The following is a 16,881-nucleotide window of genomic DNA, read 5'->3' on the forward strand; positions in this document are numbered from 1 at the left end:
ACTTTTATGGAGATTTTTTTTAACAAAAATTATGCACATTGCTTTGTTTGGCTTTGTCGGTATGAACACAAAATGTGCCCTTCACCTTCTTTAATAAATTCACCTATTATGTCTAATGAAGTCTCCGATCTGGTTGAAACAGCAACATTGAGAGGAAAAATCAAGTGGCATGAGAAATCATACAACATACGTTATCTGAAATATCAATGAAACAAAGGTTTACAACTGATACGTTGTCTACAATGTGAACATGTGCACAATTATTCTGTTAAAACACTAAATGCACTAAAATTGAACTCTAAAAGAGGCAAAACACATCTGTATCAAAGAGTGCAAAGCAATCCATCCATTGGATGAAAAAAGGTCTTTAATCAAATATGAATTAGGAATTTGGCATTTAATCAGCCATGATGAATAGGTAAGTTTTGTGACAGATGGTCCTAAAAAGGTCAATGACAAGTATGGGGGCTGCCGAGCAAAGAACAATCCAGGGAGCTGGAGACTACACTTGTGAAGGCTGCCACCAAAATCCCTTTGATATCAGTGGGCTATAAAAAGGTTGCTCAGATTTTGTCAGACCTGCATCTACAGGAGAGGCTTGTTTTCGTTTAAGTGCTGAGTGATTAAAGGACTTTAATTCACATATCCTGTAGCCTCATTTAAATGCTGTATAAAGTACACAAGCGTTATAAAGTATCTGGTGAGCTCTTCGTCTTAAAAAACGTTAGACAAAAAACAAGCAGTAAACACCAACCTGTGTCAGTCATTATGGACACATTGCTTGCATAAGCAGTCGGAACTGTTTTAAGTGGAGCTGACATACCACTGGTTAAAACAAAACAAAATCTTAACGTTTAGGTCCAGACTGCACCTGTCCCTATGCTGAAACAAACTGCATATGAGGTAGCTCATTTTGAAAGGATTTTCTACAATGACTGAAAGGCCCGATTTGATCCCCTCCTCCAAAACAAAAGGGCAAGGTATGAAGCAAACCTGCAAGTGAGCAATCCGCTCATGCACTGCAGTGTGATTACACAATCATTAAAACAAAAGCAATTAGGCCATGTCTGGAAAAACGGCCTGCGTGTTAATACAATTCTTATATTCATGCAACGATGCCAACGCCATTTATAATTTCTGCTGCTTTAAATTGTCCATGAATAATTTATTCGTGACATTACATCTTAGCAAAACAATGTTCCAGCTTAGCAATTTTCCCCTTGTCATTACCAACATGGCTTTCATTGATCATACCACAACTATGTTGGCATGATTTGTTTGACACTGCGACATGTTTGAAATATTGATTTAACTCCTATAGTTATCGGCCCCATCAGAGATTCCTGTAGGGCAGCATTATACACAACGAGCAGGCATATTTTTAGTAACAGCAATATCCTCGGGTTTCACTGGAAGACATTAAAAATGATTCTAACAGTGCACACTCCGATTTAGTTTCATAATTACAGAAAACCAATTAAACTGAGTAAATTTTTTTGTGTAGAGGGAGGTTTCCTTACAACAGTGAGACACTTTGGTCCGCTCTGACTTCACCTGATGAGGCTTCACATTCATATACGGGTACTGGACAGTTCTTAAAAGGGTATGACAGGTAAGTTCTGTTAGTAACTATACCAAAACATTTCACAAACTGTTACTTTTATTGGAAGTAGGCGCACATTTTCAAATAATCCAACATTGTCCCTCTGTTCTATTGGTTAGTACTTTTATGACGGGAAGAATGAGGTTCTTTAATATTGCACCACTTTAAAATTCTGTACGTAAGGGGAGTTCCTGTCTCCTCTCCCATTATCCATACACACTACTTTTAGTCAGAATTATATGCAGTACCAGGTTTATACTAAAAATGTTCTTAAGTTGTACAGATGGTTCTCTGTGGAGATATAATTGAAAAATGAGAAAAAATCAACTTTGTATACAGCAGTGTGTCATGTTTTTAATGTGATCATTATAGAGAGTACAATATAAAAATGCAGTAAATATTTTAATAAATTCAATTTCTCCATCCGTATTGGATATAAGGCATAAAAGAAAAAAAACCATTTAATTCCTCAAAAATTCAAATAAAATATTATTTAATTAATACAACTTTAAAAGTAAAAAGTAAACATGCAGGAAAAAAAATCAATTTATATAGTATTCCGACCTCTTGGGAAATAAATACAATAGTATACCCAATACCAAATAGTATCTTTAGGGTGTGTACTTCACCTGAAAGCCCAACAAAGAAGTAGAATATAAGAATGAATTACCCAGGGCTTACTTTGATTAAGGGAAGGCGTGTCACTACATAAGCTGAAAGTTATAAGAAATGATCTTATTCCAAGCAAAGTTTTCAAACAACCACAACGGTACTGAGGCAAAATATGTTAAAATAGATGTATGATTAGTTATTAGAAACACAAAGGTTTAATCTTAAAATCTATAATGGCAGAGTCGGTCAGGTATTCTTCACTTTCAGACTACTGCTTTGGAATCCTGACACATTGCTCCTGAATTATCTGGGATTGTTCTATGCATAAAGGACCGACCTGTCCACAACTTTACTATTTTTTATTATATGATGTGAATTCAATAAAACTGGATGGGAGTGACAAAGTCAAAAAATGAAATACAATACCTGCAGATTTAGGCACTGTTTTATCTCCATTAAAATGACAACTTTATTTCACAAGACTAAAAAAATGATTGGATTACAACATCTGGGTATTAACAGCAATTCATAAAGAAAAGACTACCTGACAGAATGTCTACACAATAAAAAATGATGACCTACAGTAGCTGCAAGACTACTTACTCGTGTCATTAAACTTTTAATATTTTCTGTTAAAGCACTGAATAGTATTTCTACTTGCACACCTAAAAAATAAAAAAGAAAGTATTGGATCTCTGGCCATTGCTCAAATTTTCAAAACAACTTAAAAAATAAATTTAAGAGAATTGATCATAATCCATTTTAATACCCAAATCGCATATTCTTGAGAAAGAGAACTCGAGGTCTTGCAGAAGAAACCTTGATATTAATTACTTTCCGTGGAGCCTGCAGGCCCGGCTGTGTCCTCCTCGCTGTCCGTGGATTCGGAGTACGAGTCTATGCTTTTGTAAATGAAATTATAGAGACTCACATCAGGTCGTAGGGTTTCACAGTTTTTACACACAGTGTTGTAGTACTGTTCAAGAAGTCCGTATATAGTTCCTGTTTAAGGAAAAAATAATACATCAGTCTATTACACATAAAGCTGAAAAAAGATTATTTAAAACTGTATTTTCAGAAGGTGTCACTGTGGAAGTTACAGTATGAGTGGTTTCAAATTGCAGTGTTTTGTTAATTGCAAGAGGGGGGAAAGGAGTTAAATGAAAATTAAAATAAGAAATAAAGCAATCTAAATACCATGGGGCTAGAAAGAGGACTGATTAAATCTAATAAGAGAGGATAACTTTGCATATGAATAGATTCTTTTTTTCCACAGTAAATTATACAGGTCTGGGGCAGTTTACGGCCCCCCAGAGATAACTCTAGCTTGGAATCTCACAGCCTGTGTGAAAAATGGACAGAATGGAGAAAAGCCAAATTTGGAAATACAAGGTTCACTGTAGGCACCTATTAATTATCTGTCTCTTATTTTACATGCCACAGTATTCGTAGCCACAATTAATCTTCTTTCAAACTACACAAGGTGAAGTCCAACAGTCATGGTTTACACTGAGTACAGGAATATGTCTAAGGTTTACATTTCAGTACTGTGGATGAGATCCTTTTTTCCCTTAACTGTTCTACTTTAAAGCAGTTGTACAGAATCAAAAGACTCAAGAATTAATCGATTTTGAAAAGCAACTGTTACCTAAAATTAGATTAAAAATATGCATATTTAAACTTTATTTTTTTCTTTAAGACTCAAGAAGATAAGATACTGGAATGATGGGACTGTTTAAATCAATCAAAAATGTAAGGTGGGGGGTGAAGAAACTATCAATGAACAATTTAAAACAGTACCTGTCAAATATTTTTATATAATATTCTAAGGCTAACAAAATAAAAATTAGTACAGCAAGTAAAAAGAAACAAGAGTACCTGTTTATTTTTGGTTATTCATTGTATTGTTAATTATTAATTGACTATTATGTATTATTATTATTGATTATTTTTATTTTTGAGATCCACAGTTTCCCAAGAAGCTTTGTTTGTGTGTGTGTGTTGCTAAATTCAATGGAAACATGACTTGGTTGAAAAGTCTTCTTACCAACACTTATGTTTCTCTGCGTCAGGAAGGCGTGCAGGTTGTAGGCGTCCCTCATGAGCTCCTTGTCCCCAAAAGTGAAGTACGCCACATCTCTCCCCGTCTCTGCAGCCGCCATCATCTGCAGCAGAGCTGAGACCAAACCCACATCCCATCAGCTGGCTTGTGCATTATGTTAAAATAAGAGGGTATTCGGGAAAGACTTTGAGTTTTGCTCCATTTTTGTTTATTTTATACGAACTTCTTGGATACACACTCTGTTCTGCCTCTGTCTGAGTTAAACCAGTCAGCATTGACACTAGAAAAGTGAGGAAACTGCTCAAGGTACAGAGCACACAAACTGCCTTCAAGCTTTCTCTCCGTGTGCAGAAACGACCTTCTGCTCATACTGCTCCTCTCCTTCCACCCTTTTGTCTTACAAAAAACATTTAGATATTACCACAGCAAATGGCAAGATTTTAAGAATTTGGTCTAAAGGGCCAAATTTCCACAGAACAAAATACCAAGTTAAACAGCTACTTTAAATTAATGCGGAACAAAAAACATTGGATTAGATTATATTTCCTGGATTTTAATTTCAGAGAAATGAATCCCAACATGTTCATTGAATAGCATAAATAAAGGCTAATCACTGTGCAAATAGATGCTTTGCTTTTATTTACTGTGAAAACAGAAATTGATTATTTCGATGTATATTTTTCCAGTGTAAGGTAAACAAAGTATTTTACATCTGTGTTTTTCTTCCTTTTATATACTGTACATGCATATTAGATATGCAAGAAAACACATAAATATGAATCTCCCTCAGATTTAGTTGTAGAATATACAGTCTAATTTGTGTTTAAAGGGTAAATAATACAACAGTTGGTTTTCCCAGAGGAACTCCATCTTAGTCAAAAAGTAGAAAATTAAGGCATGGGCTCTAGATTTTAAATATTTAAAGAGGTTTGCACAGACTGCAGATTAATGAAGGCTACAACATAAAAAGCTTAACAAGTTCTCTGAATAACCACGTGCCCATGAAGTAGAATAATTTCAGAAGCTTTCTCCTGCATTCCTACTAAATATTCAGTCCTACTTTACCTCACTATCACTATTACTATTTTAGTATTACCTCAAACTTAGAATCATACAAATCAAGATGCTAGATATTTATGTCTCCAAAATGTGGTTTAAAATTAATCAAAAAGAACCACAAGAATTACAAGAAATAAAACATCTAAAAAGCTTAAGTTTCAAATATCAGCCTAAACATCTTTAGATCTATTTTCTGTATTAAACATTAATGCCTTCTTTTCAGGAAGTGTCAAGTGTTTCTCTGGATTGCCAAAACCCAGCCAATCGAAAGTGATCCAAGACACTGACATATTCTTACATTGGATTGATGTACTGGACCCAGCAATCAATTCCACTTTTAATGGAAAACATAAAAGTTTGTCGGCTGATCAATAGCTGGAGAGTAGACAAATAGGTTTTAAGTAAATGAGTGTATTCGAAGTAAGACTAATGAGACCATGTCCTTACTACTCTATTGAGGTTTGTGTTTTCGATTTCTCTCCTACATAAAAAGACCATGGGTTCATGTTCACAAGCTGTTTTCATAGCACACATATGGCAGTGAGCTTCACTTGTTTTCATCTTAGCTTCACACCAAAGGTACTACTCCACAGGAGTTAATGTATATTTGCTTCCAGTATGTCACTACATACAACCGGAAAATCGATCATTTACAAACACCAATAAGACCATGAATGTATAAATGTAAACAATACATGTTTCTATTTATTAGATTCTACTTCTAAAGCAAACTATAGAAAGTTGACCTAAGTTTACATTTCTGACAGCAAAAAAACACTGCAGACTTTTGCAATTAGAATATAATTACTGGAGTCCTGGTTAGCCATGATCAAATATCTGTTGCTGAATGACTCAGCATTATATGAAGAAGGCAGTAATTAAGAACAGTGTATTTCAAGAAGAGAAATTTAACCAGATTTTTGACAATCATTTCCATCACTTGAATTGAACTGAAAGAAAAACCCTTAGAAGGCTTAGAGTTTTTTTCCCAATAAACAGCTACTGCTCGTTCTTTAGAAATTCTAATTAAAAAAGGAATGAGAAAAATATAGTAACTATTTATAATGAATACATTACTGAATCCATCAAGATTCGAGAAACAATATTATTTTTGTTGAAGTTTTCCAAGTTTTACTATGACAAAATCATCACCTTTTAGTCTAGTGTCCCCGCCAAAGGCTCCACAGCCCCAGTTTCCAGTGGCCACAGCAGAAAGGTTCTGGCTCTTAACCCCAGGGCGCACAAAGCCACAATAGGCCTGAAACAATATCAAATAGAAAAAAACGTATATGAATTTATACACAAAATGCAAACACTCACACACAACATTTCCAATTGTTATGGTATCAATTACAACAGAAAAACAATTAGATATACTTATCTGAATATATGCACACCATTCACAGACTGCCACACATTTCCCATGTCAAGGTATAAGGAATACCCCTTACATGTGAATATTATTATCCACAGAGGTCTGAACACACTCAGAAAATCCAGTTGAGATTAATGACAGAACCACGAACAGACAGCTCACTTCAACTTTTTAAATCAAAACTTGTGGAAAAAAACAGGCTTTCAGCTCTACAGACTGATGGTTCTTTCGTACTTCTCTCACATAATGAAAATTGAAATGGTTAAGACAGCAATCTTTCTGTCAATGTTCAGACTAATCAAATATATTTGAAAAATACCCTGAAAAGTCTTGTACCCGTAAGTATCAACATCCCATTCTCTGATAAACATCATATGCAGTCTTATTTGCCTCAAGGCACTGCTTATTGTAGTAATATTTCACTACAATATACTGTAACTACTTTGCAATGATTAAGCCTGTGGATATGAAAGACAGAAGATAATGAATTCAGCAACCTACAGCTGTTCTAGTACATATTCTGAATCAAATGTATTGACCAGACATTGCCCACATAGCTAGCAACCCTATATGTAAACTCACATCTTTTAAACTGTCATCAGGTCATAAATAAAAAAAAACACATAAGCTATCTGAATTCAAATCTCATATTTGCAAATCTTTGTAACCTAAAGAATGGGTAAAATAATTTGTATATTCTGTAGCAGCACCAATTAGTTTCCCAATGTTCTATAACAGAAGGGAACAATCAAAACAAAACCGTACCACAATTTCCAGGTAGAGAATTCTTTGTGCACAGTGAATATTAAAGGCCGATATCCCCCTTCCTCTGGCATATTATAAGCTATATTTAAAGGGCAGATGTGACAGTAAGCTATAGAATCTTTCCAGTATGCCTTTTGAACACGTCTCACATACCTGTCAATCTCTTTAAAAAAATCCTGCTTTCTGAGCCCAGACATCACAGTTGTTTTACTTTGTTATTTGAGTTCTCATTAGCAACTCAGCTCAACATTGTTGAAAAATTAAAGAAAAGTGTGTCACCAAGGCTAAGACAGGTTTGCATTAGGACTACAAGTATCACAGTGCCTGTCCTATCAAAGGCATGTCAGTTTAGTAAAGGACAACACCAAAGAAAAAAGGCCCTTAATAATTTTGAAGTCTTAAATCTGCACTAGGATTTCAATGATGTTTTGAGAAGTACGATGCACTAATGTTTGAAATCTATCAGCAACAACATATGGCAGTTGCACTTTCTAATTAGGCAATAAAACAATAATTATTTTTACAATTAAGGCATTCAGGGCATGCTCAAGTAATATAATAGTTCACAGCCTTACACTGCACCTCCTGTATATAGTTAAATTTTCTTCTGACTTCTAGAAGTTGCATGTGGATAATAAAACGTTTTGGGATTATAACCAAGCATAGAAAAAAAATAAAATTATGTGAAGACCAGACTCTGCAGTTCCTTCTCATACAGCAAGACCCATTAGGCACAAACCAAGTGTACGTATTTAGGATCTGAATAAATACTGTACACAGCTAACCCATTTACAGTAACTCTCTCAAATTAGCCTGTGTAGCTCAATGGGCTTGGTTAGCAATTTGTTTATTTAAAGCAAGAAAAACATATTAGTCATATTTAGGTAACATTAGGCAGGATTTCTTTGATAATTTTATAAGACTGAATATAATGGCTCAACACAAAGGCAATTAAAATTTGTATAAGCATACTTTTTACTCAAATGCCAATTAAATTTCTCAGTGGTGCATAAAATCATTTGAGTATTACAACTAAAGAGAATTTCATCTATGATACATCAAAGCAAGACATCAAAGAATCAGGAGGAATTTTATTGCTAAATAACCTTGCTAAACTGACAACTGTACCTACTGAAATAAAAACTCACAAAGCTAATCTTCAGTTAATGACTGGGAACATATGAAAAGCAAAGAAACAAGAAAAGGTAAAATTCTGAATTAATTTCAGATAAAATAGAAATTCAGTTATAATGCATTTACATAGTAATCCAAAAGGAACAATATGATAACTCATAACTGCTCATAAGTCCTAATAATACAAAATAATATTATAATATGATGTACAATACGTAATACCGAGTCAACTAACAATAAGACACATCAATGACAAATAAGTGACTCCCAAATCTTAACATAGTAAAAGACTCGCCACTGTGAAACAAGTTAAAACAATGTACATTCTGTAATATACAAAAGAGACAGTATCATCCAAACCATGGTTGAATTTGGTCAAATGCCAAATTAATATCTAGGCAGCATTGTATCTAAGCATAACCTTCCAATAATCCTACAAATGTAAATGTACAGCACATTTTTCTCCTGTCACAAACACTGCTTTCACTTTGTGAAAAATCCAATTAATATCAATGGAGATAAAAGCTGAAGTATGTCTGTTACCATGTATTGCATGCCACCAATCAAGAAGAAACTAAATTCATTGGTCTCGGAGCTAAAAGACATATGGATGATAAAAGTTGTAAAAAAGAAAATTGTGGTCTCAGAAGCTATTGTGAATACACAGCAAATATTAGTATGTCATTCCTATATGTCTAATGAGAGATGTTGGTACCTGTTGGTAGTACTTATTAAGTAAAAGACAGATAAAGGTTTCTGATCCAGTTTAAAGGATGGGGAAGAGTAATTTTGACAGAAAGGATGTGGGTGCTGAATGACAAATTATTAGGAATTTACTGGACTGAACTCCACCACATACATAATCTACATAGTAAATCAATGTCTTCTGTAGGAAGAAGTGCATCTTGTGTGCATATTCTAAAAACTGAATTGAAATTGAAACCTACAGTAGGTACAGTAGCTTCATTGACCCAACACTGAGTCATCTTTTCCATTTACTTAATCTAAGTATTACTTAATAACATACAAAAAGTCTTGCCTCAGCACTCAGCAGTACAGCGATAACCCAATCATTGCAATGCATAACTTGGCAAGCAAAATCACAGCTTCTTTGACTGACTACTTTATTTGCTAGTGGATGGTAGCCGATTTAGTTTCTCAGGCAGCTGTCACGAACGTGCATGACCTTTGTGACATGTATACTGAAAATCCATTCTCATGCCTGCTCCACCGCTGCTACATGAATATGAAGTCAGGGAATTTGGAGGAAAAAGGATCAGATACCTCTAACATCACAATTTTATCCTGTTACACCTTCCAACAGTCTACGATGTATGTTCTTTTTCCTTCTATTCTATATGGATAAAAACATCTTATTAGTTAATGGTGTGTTTAATACACATTGAAGAAATAAGGTATTCAGATTATGACTGCAACCCTTCATTTCATTTTTTATTTAATTCCATCCATTATCCAGTTCAGTCATGGCAGCCCGGAGCCTATCCCGGGAAGCATTGGGCGCAAGGCAGGATACACCCTGAACAGGGCGCCAGTGCATCACAGGGCACACACAGACACACACTCACACCAGGGCCAGTTTCCCCAGAAGACAATTAACCTGCCAGTATGTTTTTGGAATGTGGGAGGACACCAAAGCACCCAGAGGAAACCCAGGGAGAACATATAAACTCCGAGCAGAAAGAACCCCAGGGCTCCAGTGTCCCAGAGGCAGCAATGCTCACCACTGTGCCATCTTGCCACTCTATTTTCAATGAAGTGTTAATTTTACCAAAGGACAGCATATTTTCAGATAGCAGTAATCAACCAGAAACACATAAAGATCATTTAACAACAATAAAACATGGAAATGTATCCATTTGTGTAGGATTATTACAGTGAATCCATAATGTATTCCATAAACAAGATATATACCTATAATGAAACCAAGTGTATTTTAAAAGACCAGGGGCATTTAACAGTAATGACATCAGTAGTGACATACTGTTAAGGAATTTGGTCTGATGCTGAGCCATAAGAAAAATTTACATTTTTATTAAATTTCACTGCAATCATAGATTACCATAATATTCCACAATATAATTTAAAATGTCTTTTTCTCTGTATGAACATTCTCCTTACTTGGGTACTTACTCAAATACTCTGAAATCCACTCAAGATATTTAAAAGTTTTCAATTCACCAGGCTAATGAATTGGCTCAAAAGAGTACATGAACTAGATTTTACATTTTAACACGCATATAGAACAGCTCAATCAATTACAGGACAATATTATAAGGGTCCAAACAATGTGCAACAAATAAAACATGTTCTGCAGATTAACCTGCATGAAGAATTCACTCACCTTATTGAGATCTCTTCTAATTTTTTCTGGGCTGAACTGCTCAAGAGTTTGTTTGTACTTCCAGGCATCAATAGCTACGATCTCTGTACATCTCCTTTGCCACTCATCTCTAAATAACAATATCCAGGTAAAAATATTAAATTTAGACACATTTTACATTGATTTAGCTAATGGTGACTTCATTTTTGATACATTTAATGTGATTAGACAACATTATTTTGTTGTAATCAATGGTATAAAATCAGGGTTAAGATTTCCTTAGTATTTAAAATAGTACGACAGTGTATATTAAATTCAGCATAACTTTACTGTTGCACAATTATTAATATTGTTAAGAAACCAACAAGGGAAACAAGGTTTAAATATTGTAAAAACAAAGTGAAACTCCTTTAAGAAGTAGGACATAAATATTTCAATACAGCCACATCTTTCACACAACAAGATGTGAAGACGAATGCAGAATCTATCCAGCAATGTCAAGAGAAGTGCAAATGACTGGAGGTGAAATACTGATTTTACGCCTCAGTGCTGAAAAAATTTAAAGATTTCAAATTAGTTTAATCTAGAAACCTCACTGTCACAGCGCATTTTACTATTCATTGTACCTTCCTGAGCGCTCTTGAACTCTGGAGTCAAACTGGCCCAGACAGTTTTAAGAAAAAAGAATACTAAGCCTAACTGCAGGCTCTTCAAGTGCTTCGGTGTCAAACTAAGTTTTCTCAGTATTTTCTATCGAAAGGATTGGACTAGATTAGATGTACAGCCTTGTGGAAAACATTGAAACTTTCTTGTTCATATACAGTACCAAAGGAATAAAAACCTGAACTGAACTATTCTTTGAGGCATCTTATGTAAACATAATTGTGAAAATGCAAAATTGAATACTTTTAAAACTTAAATTTACTGCAATACTGAACATTTTCATACATACATATGAGGCAGATATTGCATGAATATAGTTCAACGTTTAACACACTCACAAATAAGCACTACCCGGTAACAGAGTAATAGTTTATACCTCTTTAGCCCATTAGAGGGAATTATGAAGCTTAATTGTGATCATTTCCTTATGTTGAGACTCTATACTCATCCAAAACACATGGGCAGCTCAGAAACATACCTTGGTATCTCATCTGTGTGACTTCCGGCCCACCTGTATGTCTCTGCATATCCACTGTAATCACTGTACTGCTCAGCACCTGCAGGACAAGGCTCATCTTATAAACATTCTGCTTACAATTCCCAAACGAAATGTTTGCAATACTTCTCGTCTATGTCTGATGTGAATCCCATGCATTTTGCAGACCTTGCAACAGAAAAAGGCAAAAATAATGGTATTGATGAATAGCTATTAAGATCAGATCACTTTATTGGCCATTTACAGTTCCTTGTAAAAGGAATTTGACTTTTCCCATACCCCAACTTGTTCTCCATGAGACACACAGACAGGGAGAGAAGCTCGGGGTCAGAGCGCAGGGTCAGCCATTTATACGGTGCCCCTGGAGCAGTTGGGGTTAAGGCTCTTGCTCATGGGCCCAACGGAGTAGGATTCCTCTGCTGGCCACAGGATACGAATCGGCAGCCTTCCAGCCACAGGCGCAGATTCTGAGCCACAGAGCCACTGCTCCACACTATATTTCAGTCTAGGTTATTTTATTAGGAAAATAACCTAGACTGAAATATACTGCATCTTAACAGGGACACAAAGAAGAACATGCTAAACATAGGTTTAAATAAACCTTCTACCACTCCATTCTTTTTTTCCCACCACTGTTATTTCTCAAATTTCACTTTTAAAAGTTTGTTTTTCTACAGACTGTTAGATGTGTTATTATTGAGGCATGTATGTTCTATGTGGGGCATTTCTTCCTTTATTGGTCTTGGAGGTTTCAGTTACTTCAGATTTTCAAATCACTGCTAATCACAGAGGATTAGATATAAAATGATACCTTGATATGGGAAATTTAATACCCATGATGCCTTAGTACACATAACGCAATTAATTTAAAATAAGTTGACACACTCGGGCAATAATGAAAGTGGTACGAAATCCAAAATTTGAAAGTATGAAACAATAGTTATTCTTTAAAATAGGTATGTATAAAACAAGGCAGAAAAAGAGAAACAAAATATATATGTATAAAACAAGGCAGAAAAAGAGAAACAAAATTACCTAAAATCCACTCAAGTAATAAGCTAACTGTGATTTTAATAAGACAGCCTCTGAGTAATTATTAAATGTGAAGTGATGTCTCTAGATAGGCTGCATCCCCACAGAGGAAGGTCAAGCTATTACCTACCCTGGAGACTTGTGGGAGAAGGCAGCAGTCAGCTCTGAGAAAAGTGCACATGCAAAGAACAGGAGTGCATTCGAACAACAAGGGCGCAAATTAACTTCCCATTCATTAGACCTCATTAGTAGCTATGTCGCCCTCTCTGCGGTGCATGAATAAATAATTTGATTAATAGCAGGATTGTGCTGTTGGTCAGTTCACAGGGGTTCTAATGCAGGAGCAAATTGATGTGTGAATCTGTTTTGAAACTGAGTGACATAAAATAATCACCTTGCTTTTAACAATGAATATTGGCCTTTAGCTAAAAGTCGGATCATCAGCTTGCTATTGCCCCTGAGGAGTGACAAATTAACTGCAAGAAAATTACTGTGAAGATAGAGTCCCGTTCCACAGTTGAATTCTTGCGACTATACCTTGTAAACAAGTAATGTGTAATTTACCATATGGTCACCACGAATGACCGTTCACATGGAAGGACACAGGATTATCTCTTGCTGCTGCAGACCAAATTATATTACTGTATAGTAGTAGATACTATAGTAAGCAACACAGAAGACAGCCTTTTTACATGAACAACACAAAAAGTCTCTTCTAGCAGACACCATCATTTATAGTTTATCAGCATGAAAATGTATCTGACAAGGAAAGCTTCTCGAGCACACCAAACTAGTGTTTTACATCCTTCGACATTTACGGTTTCACATTTTCTCAAATTCTCTGTGTGGAACAGCAAAGCTATTGCCAGTCTTGTTTATGTTTGGTAGCCACTCATAACTTTCTCCCAGAAGAACAAATATATCTGTTTTGAGGTCTTTGATAATTTATTCAAAGCATTCCAACAATACAATCCTTTTTGCTAACTTCAAATCACTCAACTGCTTATAGTATACTCTACGTCCATCAAATAATGGCTTTAGCCATGCATAAAAAGAAGTGTGAAAGGCAATGTTTGCAAGCAGACTGATATCAAATGGACCTTTTGTTTATTGACAGGTCAGAGAGATAGCACTTTCATGTATATAAAGAGGTGAAAGTATCAACCATTGAAGAGTAAACATTTGGAATTCTAATTTATTGGTGAGCTTGAGGTATCTCTATGAAATGGTGACAACGGCAGAAAAGAGAATTGGGATAAATGGCAGAGCTCCCTGGGGTACCTTATGAAGGATTCAGAGAAAATCTGTCCTTACTAGAGAAAGACACTGAAGAATGAAAAACAAAGCTAGATAGATAGAAAATGAAAAAAAAAACACACACACTCATCTCCTCTATATCTAGCTGTGTCCCACTATCAAGTCAATACACCATGAATTAAACGGACCTCCTGTAAACCCTAAAATCTAATTTTGCAAGCTCCACTCACAGCATCATATTGGGTTGTTTCATAGGCCACTTAAATAAGACACACTGTTTACGTGATTTTACACCTACTTAAAAAGCACTAAATATCTACTATCACTTCTTTGGTAGATAAAGCTAAAATAACAGTTTTTTCAAAGCCAAATATTTATACTCTGGGAGTAAATATTGTATAACAATAGATATATCAATCCTGAACACATTATCCCAGAAAAATATTTTACAGTGATCATATGATATAAGTACATCCCATAAAATAACCCAAAAAGGCATTACAATTTAACAGAAATGAACAATGTGTCTATGGTATAAGTGCTTTTGACTACCAACGACTTCTGACATTTACGTCAAACTTCCTGGGTCAGGATCGCCATCAGTGAAATCATCTGCCTTCCCATGATCCAATTTATATTTATGACTGCCCTGATGGCAGCCAGACAGAGAGCAATCAAGAGAAATTAAATTAAGTCCTTTCCAAATGCCCGGGCACTTCTGCAAATTTCAGTAGTGCGGTATGATCCATTAGGCCTTATGTCAAGATGCATCACAAGGGAATGTAATTTACCAGGCAGCAATGATACAATGGAGACCAGGATAAAAATGGAGATGACAACGAATATTACGTTGTTTTAATAAAGATGATGGAATAGCTTAGTCCATTAGTGGACCAGGTCTTCCTACTGTTATTAATTCTGCACGGCTGTAATAAAGTTAAGTGGAACAAGAGGAGGAGAAAAGGCTGAGTAAGAGCTGAAGGTGACTCCACTGAGAGAACTGCCACAACATAGGGGTTAGAATACTGATTAGACGGCATGCTGAGCCTTACAGCATCAAGACTGACAGTGTTTATTACACATTTACTCGTGATTTTCTGTAGCTGACAAAATACAGTAGTGCAATATTACAACGGCTGCTGGTTCAAATTTGGGTGAAGCACTACAGCTATTAATTACGCTGCTTTGAGACTATTGTAAGCTGAAGTCATAAATGTTGGAAACTGTTGCTGTGCACTAGATGGCTCTGAACATCCAGCAGTGAACACAACTACTTAGTTACTTGTAAAACATTAGAAACCACTACATGGCTTAAAGCAACTTCTGTGCTTCCAAAATTAATGGAAACACACAACACTGGGTACAACAGCATGTTTCTGTATGTAACTTCTATTTCCTTATTAATAATTTAAAGTACAATGGGAATATACTGTAGAATACTAGCACTATGTGAGACATTCATCTCCTTATATGAAGTAAGAATTATACATTAGGAAGCATACAGTGCGTGGAATAAGACAATAATGTAAAATCACAAATCTGTTTATTTAAACTATTTTGGAACTCCTACAGAAAACATGCTTTAATAAAGGGAAAAGTAAAACACTAAAACAGCCCATTGTGGAAATTTACTGACTTTCTCAAGAAAATAAAATATAAAAACAGTGGATCCCATCTAAAAACCACAAAATAGTCAATCATTTATCTATCAATAGTCCATTTCAGCAATGACTTTCAGAGCTGACTTTGAGCTAGCCACTCTTGTGTGTATGTGTGTAGGAGGCTGGTGGAGAGGACAGTTAATGAAAGAGAGCTTTCAAAGCAGATTCAGTGTAGGCAGCTAGTCAGCCCTTCACCTTCTTCACTCCACCTGGTCCCATCATTTTTCTCCGAGTGCTCTTTCAAAGGGCAAATCTGTGCTGTATACAAGATGGGTACACTCACCTAATACAACCTGGTTTGCAGTAAATGTGGCTATTATTTTATTAAATCAGTGACGCAATTTTTTTGCACATTTTCAGAAACCATACACTTTAAAATAAGACACAAAACAAACTAAGCTCTATTTTAGTTCAATTACAAGTAGTCAGATAGAAGGTGATTAAAAAGAGCAATTTGAGCTCAAGCAGCAAATAAAATGTGTTCCTTTTACAGGAAAATGCAATAGTTTTTTTAAAAAGCCTGCTGACAGAATGTTGGCTGGTCCCTCCGTGCAATGCTAGTTAGTCTTTCCAGATTTAAAGAAAAAAATATTAACCGCCATGAACAAATCTTCTTTGTATTTTATTGACAGCCAAATAAGTGAGATAAGCAATTCTGATTTCAGCTCAATGCTTCTTTTGGTGAATTAAGTTTAACTGGTTTAACTGAAGGGCTAGGGCTTCAATCATCATGGTGATCACCAGTCTTACTACAGCACTAATGTGTCCATGTGTAATGTGTCCATTTTCAAATCATTTAATTTTTTTTAAACCAAAAGCAC

The 16,881-nt window shown here is 35.4% G+C and overlaps 1 protein-coding gene across 2 annotated transcripts in view; it reads right to left on the reverse strand.

Annotated features, from left to right (window-relative positions):
* Nucleotides 1-1,931: 1,931 nt before the first annotated feature.
* parga (poly (ADP-ribose) glycohydrolase a) overlaps nt 1,932-16,881 on the reverse strand; it is a 53,721-nt gene continuing 38,771 nt past the window's right edge. For both annotated transcript variants that reach the window (XM_088634716.1, XM_088634715.1), the window contains exons 15-19: nt 12,093-12,171; nt 10,973-11,081; nt 6,489-6,594; nt 4,263-4,391; nt 1,932-3,217 (exon numbers count right to left, since the gene is read on the reverse strand). In XM_088634716.1, coding sequence (XP_088490842.1) covers nt 3,042-3,217; nt 4,263-4,391; nt 6,489-6,594; nt 10,973-11,081; nt 12,093-12,171 — 599 coding nt within the window. In that variant the 3' untranslated portion in view covers nt 1,932-3,041. The remainder of the gene's footprint in view (nt 3,218-4,262; nt 4,392-6,488; nt 6,595-10,972; nt 11,082-12,092; nt 12,172-16,881) is intronic.

This window comes from Lepisosteus platostomus, chromosome 6 (assembly GCF_059453375.1).
Source record: "Lepisosteus platostomus isolate fLepPlt1 chromosome 6, fLepPlt1.hap1, whole genome shotgun sequence".
Classification (NCBI taxonomy): Eukaryota; Metazoa; Chordata; class Actinopteri; order Semionotiformes; family Lepisosteidae; genus Lepisosteus; species Lepisosteus platostomus.